General features: G+C 50.6%; 1 protein-coding gene across 1 annotated transcript; it reads right to left on the bottom strand.

The window, feature by feature from the left end:
• Positions 1-215: 215 nt before the first annotated feature.
• NUPR1 (nuclear protein 1, transcriptional regulator) lies at positions 216-1,785 on the bottom strand. Its single transcript, XM_047087528.1, has 3 exons — positions 1,622-1,785; positions 1,076-1,225; positions 216-519 (listed from the first exon to the last, which is right to left on the bottom strand). The coding sequence occupies exons 1-2, from the start codon at positions 1,731-1,733 to the stop codon at positions 1,089-1,091; spliced, it is 249 nt and encodes an 82-aa protein (XP_046943484.1). The 5' UTR covers positions 1,734-1,785; the 3' UTR covers positions 216-519; positions 1,076-1,088.
• Positions 1,786-8,927: the final 7,142 nt, after the last annotated feature.

Raw genomic sequence — 8,927 nt, 5'->3', positions numbered from 1 at the left:
CAAAACCTCTGCGCACCAAAATAAAACAAAAGCAGCCAGGCTGGCCTCTACCCGTCCCTACCAAACCGGGGACGCCCTCTCCCAGACACATATAACCCAAGACAAAAACCGTTCTTGTTGGTTCTTGCCTCATGCAGAGGCAGACATATGCAGGCAGGGACAAGAAACAAACAAAACCACACAGAGGGAGGGGGGACAAAATTCCACACACAAGCTGCAACTGCTGAATTTTGTTTATTGTCCTTGCCACCCTTAACAGGGTGGCAGAACCAGTTTCTTTGGTGTCTTTCCTTCAGGGTGGGGGGTACTTTTCGTGACGCTGCCTCTCCATTCCCTTCGTCTTGCTCCCCACCCCTAGCTTGTCCTTTTTCTGGGGCTTGGCGGCCCCTCAGAGCCTAGTCAGGTAGGGTAAGTCCCGGGGTGGAGTGGGAGGGCAGGCAGGCCTGGATCCCTCCCCCAGGTGCCAATTCTCCGCAGTCCTGTCTCCATCGCTGTGTGGTATCCGTGCTGTAGCCTCATCTGGGGCAAGGAAAGAGAGTGACAGTTCTAATTCTGGGTTCTAACTCTTCCTCTCCCGGTCACTTGCTCTGGGTCTCCAGAGAAGGACCCTATCCTCTCTGGGCCTCTGTTACCCTCTCCGTAAACCAAATTTCCCTCCAATTGCAAAGGTTCTGTGTTTCCCCTTTTGCTCTGGCCACCAGGAAACTCAGAGTCCGATGTGTGTCTCGTTTTATTCTATGTTGAGACAATCGTTCTTTTTTTTTCTTTTTTAATTTTTTAATGTTTATTTTTGAGAGAGGGAGAGAGACAGAGTGTGAGCAGGGGAGGGGCAGAGAGAGAAGGAGACACAGAACCCGAAGCAGGCTCCAGGTTCTGAGCTGTCAGCACGGAGCCCGACGAGGGGCTTGAACTCGTGAACTGCGAGACCGTGACCTGAGCTGAAGCCAGACACCCAACTGACTGAGCCACCCAGGCACCCCGAGACGACAGTTCTTGGAACCTTGCTCCCCACCTGACCACACACATTCAGGCATGTCCTTTGGAGGCAGAGGGACTTCTACCCCTGACTCTTTACCTCCAGCTCTGCCTCAAGACCGTGCCCCTCGCTTTTTCCGCTCCGTGTTCTGAAGCTTGGTCACCAGCTTCCTCTCGTGGCCACCGGGGCTGGGGCGGTTGGTGTTGGCGGCAGCTTCTCTCTTGCTGCGACCTTTCCGACCTCCTGCTCCTGGGAACCAGTCAAGAGACCGAGGTGAGGTGGACGGAGGCCTGATACATCCAAGGAGAGGCAGGGGGTTGGGAGTGCGGGGTGGAAAGAGCACGGGTTGGAGGAAGCGGACTGGAGAGTGGTCACCATATAGCTTTGGGGCACTTGTAACCCCTGTCTCCCCATCTGTGAAATGAGGGGCCCCCATGATCTGTTGTCGCCCCCAAATTCTAGGGGCCTGTGAGGTCCCAGGGCTGAGCAGGACAGCACTAAGGGGAAGAGGGGTTGGAAGGGGTGACTGGAGGGGTCAAGGGAACAGGTTAGAGGGTGGGGAGGAGTCCAAGGAGGAATCCTAGTGGGGGGGGGGGGTGGGGGTAGAAGGTAAGGGACCAGGAAGGTGACCGGGCCAGACCTTACCCAGGTAAGAAGGAGCCAGGTTATAGAGGTCATACTCATCCAGGCTGAGGTCTTCGTCCTCCGGACCTGGGGGCTGCTGGGCCGGGCTGGCTGCTTGCGGGAAGGTGGCCATCACACCTGACTTTCCCTTGCTGTCTCCCTGCCGTCTCCCAACGCTTTGTTTGTGTCTGGTTTCCTGACACCTCCCTGTTCACGGGCCCCAACTTATAAGGCCACGTGTCCTCCCCAGGCCCTGTCTGATGCAATCTGGCCCTTTCCCAGAACCCGACCCAGTAAACAGCAATCACGAGAGGGGAAAAGAGTCGGTCCTGTGAGTCCCAGCCCCTTCCCCTCGCCTCCTCCCTCTCACTGGGGCTCGCCCAGCTGGGTATTTTTCCACAGAGGAGATCCCCGCCCCTCAGGGAGGAGGAGGAAAGAGGCAGAGTCTGAGCATAAACAATCCTTGGGATTATGGCCAGTGGGGATCGGAGGGCCTCACCTGGCCGACTCCTTCCTGTCCGTCTCCTGCCCCCTGCCACACAGCTGACCCCATCCCAATTCTGCCTTAGACGCAGGACCCTGGTGGCAGATTATGAAGAACACTCCATGAAATAGGTCAGCTGTTCTCACCCCGAACACACCCAACACCCCTTTTTGATAAGAAACATCTGGAAAGCCCCCTTCATATCCCGAGCTAGGAAGGGGGGGGGGTGTGGTGATGGAGTGGGTCCCTAGGTAGTTTCCCTCACCCAACAGGGTGCAGATTCTGGAGCCAGCTGCCCTGGATTCAAACCTCTGGTCCACTACTTCCTGGGTGACCCCAGACCAGTCACTTAACCTCTCTGTGCCTCGGTTTTCTCCTCTGTACAAATGAAGATGATAATCGTTGCATTGACTTCACAGGGTTGGTGAGAGAATCGAATGAGACACCTCAGGGAAGGACACTTGCGACAGTGCCTGGCACGCTCCTACGGTCTTAGCTTCCCTATGAGTTATTCGCACAATTTCCAAACAACTCAATGATGCCGTCACCGTAATGGGAAGGCGACGTGAAAGGAAACCCACTTATGCTGCAATAATGTCTTTCAAACCATGGAAATGCTGAGGGAGAAGACATTGCGGAGTCAACAGGCATTTGGGCCTACTTAATATGAACGAAAGGAAGGGATTCAGATAAGAAATGCATGAAGATGGAATGTTCCACACTTGCCTGAAGGGATCTGCTCGCGTGGGTTGAGCTGACCCAGAGAGGGCCACACCTGGGGTGGCCCACTCACACTTTCCCTGCGGTTTATGTGCCAAATCCCAGGGCCGGGGCTGAGGACCTTCTCGGGCTTAGCCAGGTGTTTAAATTCTCTGCTCATTTGCCCACCTTGCTGTGAGCCCATTCAAACACCGTTCCCTCTCAGTGCTGCCTAAATTTTACCTCCCCCAAAACCCTGTAATAACCCAGTCTCGTTCTGTGTTTAACACGAAGAGGCACTTCTGCTCCCGTTTCTCTAGAATTAACTTTAGTTTTTGTTTTTCAGGTTTGGTTGATATGTGAATTCCTGAACATCCAGGAAATGAAAGTGAGGTCACCTGAATAAAACAGAGCTTGGGACAATCACAGACGGACCGAGGGCAGGCCGCCCCACAATGTGCCGCTTCAGCATATTGGCTATTTTATTTTATTTTTTCAATGTTTATTGTTGAGAGAGAGAGGGGCGGAGAGGCAGAGAGAAAGGGAGAGAGAGAATCCCAAGCAGGCCCACACGGTCAGTGCAGAGCCCGATGCAGGGCTCGAACCCACGAACGGTGAGCTCGTGACCTGAGCTGAAACCAAGAGTCAAATGCGTAACCAACGAAGCCACCCAGGCACCCCTAGCATATTGATTATTTTTTTTTTAATTTTTTTTAACATTTATTTATTTTTGAGACAGAGAGAGACAGAGCATGAACGGGGGAGGGTCAGAGAGAGGGAGACACAGAATCTGAAACAGGCTCCAGGCTCTGAGCTGTCAACACAGAGCCCGACTCGGGGCTCGAACTCACGGACCGCGAGATCATGACCTGAGCCGAAGTCGGCCGCTTAACCGACTGAGCCACCCAGGCGCCCCGTATATTGATTATTTTAAATAAAAGTTACTTCGGGGCGCCTGGGTGGCGCAGTCGGTTAAGTGTCCGACTTCAGCCAGGTCACGATCTCGCGGTCCGGGAGTTCGAGCCCCGCGTCGGGCTCTGGGCTGATGGCTCAGAGCCTGGAGCCTGTTTCCGATTCTGTGTCTCCCTCTCTCTCTGCCCCTCCCCCGTTCATGCTCTGTCTCTCTCTGTCCCAAAAATAAATAAAAAACGTTGAAAAAAAAATAAAAAAAAAAATAAAAGTTACTTCAGAGACAACCTGTGGTGAGAAGGGCAGACCCTCCTCAGTTGCTGAGAGCAGGAAATAAATCTCCCAGGTGAAAGTTAAGGAGGTAAAGAGACACCCTGATCACCAGGCATAGGAGATTTAGAGCCAAGATGTCCGTGATTTTTTTACTCATTTCCTATCCCAGCCCAAAATCTGTTTAGAATTGCTTACAAATTAAAGCTCCCCAAGTTAAGTTCTCTTTCTCCTTTCAATTCCTCATGGATTTATGGTCTCTTCGTCGAAAAGGATAAAAACTGCCTGCTTTGGTCATTTTTGTTAGGTCTCAATTTCATGACGGGCATAATAAAACTTCGCTTTTTCCTGTTGTTTATCTGTCTCATGTCCATTCAATTCTTAGTCCAGCTGGAAGCTTCTGAAGGACAGGGGAAGAATTTTTCCTTCGCACGAATACTAACAGACCAGATGATCAGGGGCAGAGGAAAATAACCTTAAACCAAGATGCCACACGCAGGCAAATTAAGGTGGAGACAATGAGGAAATACGCGGTTCCTACAAGGCAGGGGACTTCACCACTGCATGTGATGGAGTACGTTCTAGCCTCACGTCCTCGTAAAGGAGCGTTTTAGCTTCATGACTGTCTAGCAGGACAAACGTCTGCGCCCTGTCGTGGTCACTACCAAGAACACCCCCCACCCTCCAAATTCCCGAGCTGCCCAGGCCCTTGTACGAGCTGCGAGATCCTGGGCTCCCTTCTGACTTTCCATTGGCTCAGCTGCACGGGGAAGATGGTGACAGAACCACTAGGTGCGACAGGCCTTTGTCCTGAGCCGGCACAGTGTAGACCGCTATTTCCTCCGATCTTTGGAGAAGGGAAATTGAAGCTCCGAGAGCAACTTGCTCAAGGTCACGCGGCTGGTGAGTGGTGAAGGATCCCTCCCGAGGTCTACCTGACCCCGGTTCCAGCCTGGTTCTAGATCAGCACGGCTGGCCAAACACTGGCAAGCTTTTGGCGGCCGTGCCTAGGGAAGCACCTGTCAGGGATTCCTTCCTTCCGCCCTCCCTGTCCCTCCTCCCTTCCCCTTGAATGATTAGGACTTGCTTTGGACCAGGCTGGGTGCTAAGGATTCCCCATTTTTACCCCATGACCCTCATTTTATTATACTTTCCCCATAGAGATCACTGATGGAAATATCCTTTTTTCTTTGTTTCCTTCTACGTGATATGTCCCCACTCGAATGCAATCCTGGTTTGGTTCAGTTAGTGGCTAAAGGAGTAGGCTCTGCTTGGGTCCAAAGCTTGGTTCTTGTACCTGTTCGTTTTGTGCCCCGAGAGAAGTTATTTAGCCTCTCTGTGTCTCAGTTTCCTCATCTGTAAGATGAGATTAACGATGATACCTACCTGGTGGGATTGTTAGAAGGAGTAAAAGGCCAATTCGTGTCAAGGCGCAGAACAATGCCCAGAACAGAGTAAGTGGTCAATACATGTGAGCTGTTATTATTATCGTCATTCACGAAGGCAGGAATCTCATCTATCTTGTTGTATCCCCGGTCCCTGGAACACAGTCAGTGCTCAATAAATGATCAGTTGAATCCGCAAAGCTCTTTTAAGGTCGGTGGGTTTTTCAGCTTCTTGGTGCTGTGCTCTGGGGGAACTGAGAGCCCCAACCCTAGTCCCACAGAAGACTGTGAAGGCAGTGTGACCGTTCTCCGTGGAGCCAGGGAGGAACGTTTCCTGGCCTTGATCCTGCAGGTGCTATTAGAAGAAAGCCCAGATCCCAGGGGAGCGGGGCAGACAGAGGGAGGGTGGCCAGGAGAGAAGGGACTTTTGGGAACCCATGGCATGGACCTGTAGGGCCCAGAAGGTGACTCAGTGGGAAAAGTTGAAGTGTGTTTTCCCATTCTCTAGTCTCCAGGTAAATACGTGTAATCGGCCAAGAGGAAGTTTATTTTCTTTCTATGTATGACTGTACCTTCGTGACATTCCAGGAGATGGCCAGGCACACCTATTACAACCCAGTGTGATCCGCACGTAACCCGGAGTAAACCCCGGGGGCGCTGGGGAGCTCTCAGGAAGGTACCCAACCCAATGGGAGTGAGGAGGGTGGGGGACAGTTGGGAGAGGATCACAGCAGGTTTCCTAGAGGCAGTGAACCCTGAACAAAAATGACTGAGAAAGAGGGGTGCCTGGGTGGCTCGGTCAGTTAAGAATCCAACCTTTGATTTCGGCTCAGGTCATGCTCTCACGGTTCGTAGAATCGAGCCCAGCATCGGGCTCTGCCCTGACACTGTGGAGCGTGCTTGGGATTTCCTCTCTCCCTCTCTCTCTCTGCCCTTCCTCCATCCATACTCTCTCTCTCTCAAAATTAAAAAAAAAATGAGAAAGACACCAAAACACATCCAACTCCACGAGTTAAACTGGCCAAGTCAGGAAAGCGTGGACAGCCCAAAGGATGTGCAGGTGTTTTTGGCTCAAAGGATCTGGAGATTCCCAGGCTGAAGGCAGATAACGTAATCAAGCTGGGCTGGTGGCATCCCTGGGTACCAAAGAGACGAAGAAACCTAAATGTGGTGAAATAAAATGGGTCCGCCTGACTTTATAGCAGCAGGTCCAGAGACACCCCCCAAACCCGGCAGCTGACTTGCAATTATTCTTGGCTGTGCACTACCATCACCTTGAAGACAAGTGGGTGCGTTCTCTCCATGGGCAGTTTGGCAACGCTGTTCAGAATGTTAAATATGCCGTGATATTGTAGTTCTACTTACAGAGTCTCCTGAGGAAATGCTCCTGCGGAAATGGCCTTGTTTATAATAGTGAAAAGCTGGAAACAAGCTAAGCATCCAACAGAAGGCGACCGATCAGCATTCTTTGGTGAAATACTCCATAGCCTTTAAAAACAATAAGCTACGGGGGTGCCTGGGTGGCTCAGGCGGTTGGGCATCCGACTTCGGCTCAGGTCACGATCTCACGGTTTGTGAGTTCGAGCCCCGCGTCGGGCTCTGTGCTGACGGCTGGGAGCCTGGAGCCTGCTTCCGATTCTGTGTCTCCCCCCCCCCCTCTGCCCCTCCCCTGCTCATGCTCTGTCTCTCTCTCTCTCTCTCAATAATGAATAAACGTTAAAAAAACAACAATAAGGGGCGCCTGGGTGGCGCAGTCGGTTAAGCGTCCGACTTCAGCCAGGTCACGATCTCACGGTCCGTGAGTTCGAGCCCCGCGTCAGGCTCTGGGCTGATGGCTCAGAGCCTGGAGCCTGTTTCCGATTCTGTGTCTCCCTCTCTCTCTCTGCCCCTCCCCTGTTCATGCTCTGTCTCTGTCCCAAAAATAAATAAACGTTGAAAAAAAAAATTTTCTTAAAAAAAAAAAAAAAAACAACAACAATAAGTTATGTCTCTGGCTCTGATGAGAAAGTCGTCATGAATGAGAAAAACAAGTTGCAGAACATTATGTGTACTATAATCCTAACTTTTACATTACGCTGTTTAATTTTTTTATTTATTTACTTATTTATTTTTCCAAATATTTCTCTTTTTTTATTTCATTTATTTTTTAAAAATTTACGTCCAAGTTAGCATACAGTGTAACAATGATTTCAGGAGTAGATTCCTTAGTGCCCCTTCCCCATTTAGCCCATCCTCCCTCCCACAACCCCTCCAGTAACGCTCTGTTCTCCGTATTTAAGAGTCTTTTATGTTTTGTCCCCCTCCTTGTTTTTATATGATTTTTGCTTCCCTTCCCTTGTGTTCATCTGTTCTGTGTCTTAAAGTCTTCATATGAGTGAAGTCATATGATATTTGTCTTTCTCTGACTGACCAATTTCACTTAGCATCATACCCTCCAGTTCCATCCACGTAGTTGCAAGTGGCAAGATTTCATTCTTTTTGACTGCCAAGTAATACTTCATTGTATATATAGATACCACATCTTCTTTACCCATTCATCCATCGATGGACATTTGGGCTCTTTCCATACTTTGGCTATTGTTGAGAGTGCTGCTATAAACATCGGGGTGCAGGTGTTTTTATTTATTTTTAAGAGAGAAAGACAGAGAGCCTGAGCGGGGGAGGGGCAGAGAGAGGGAGACAGAATCTGAAGCAGGCTCCAGGCTCTGAGCTGTCAGCACAGAACCCGACATGGGGCTCAAACTCTTGAACCGCAAGATCATGGCCTGAGCTGAAGTTAGACACCTAACCGACTGAGCCACCCAGACGCCCCTTACATTACAGTTTTTGAAACAATATAAGTAACTGTGTGTAATACAGTGTTTTCAGCATAAAATAGGTATCACACTTCCTCTGGTAAATAAAGAAGATGGATGGTCAGTTAAAACAATCTTGAGGGGCGCCTGGGTGGCGCAGTCGGTTGAGCGTCCGACTTCAGCCAGGTCGCGATCTCGCGGTCCGGGAGTTCGAGCCCCGCGTCAGGCTCTGGGCTGGTGGCTCGGAGCCTGGAGCCTGTTTCCGATTCTGTGTCTCCCTCTCTCTCTGCCCCTCCCCCGTTCATGCTCTGTCTCTCTCTGTCCCGGAAATGAATGAACGTTGAAAAAAAAAATTAAAAAAAAAAAAAAAACAATCTTGAGTGAGTCTAGAGTGATAAATTCTATTCCTGGAACACTCCCTAGAAATCAGTGAACCCAACCCCTTTACCAGAGGAGGAAGGAAGGGCAAGACAGGCTAGCATTCACTATTCTACAAACGTCTAGGGCACCAATCATACGCCAGGCACTTGCTTGGTGCTGGGATATAGAAGTGAACAGAACACGGCACCCGTATCCAAGGGGCTCATAGGCTGGTGGATGATAGTGTCCAATAAGCAGGATGTTACCACCCAGCGTAATAAGTAGTGTGACAAAAGCACCTTCAGGCTGCCCCATGCACCTAACCCAGGCTTGTGAGCAACTCCCAGAAAAACTCACGTGTGAGCTAACCTAGGAAGTCAGAGAGACCAGGTCAGTTTCCCAGGAAGGCCAAAGTGAAGGGAAGC

This window comes from Lynx rufus, unplaced genomic scaffold (genome assembly GCF_022079265.1).
Source record: "Lynx rufus isolate CCGP_SWC_20201006 ecotype Redwood Valley unplaced genomic scaffold, mLynRuf1.p SCAF_23, whole genome shotgun sequence".
Taxonomy (NCBI): domain Eukaryota; kingdom Metazoa; phylum Chordata; class Mammalia; order Carnivora; family Felidae; genus Lynx; species Lynx rufus.
This window is presented reverse-complemented; position numbering and strand designations above follow the sequence as displayed.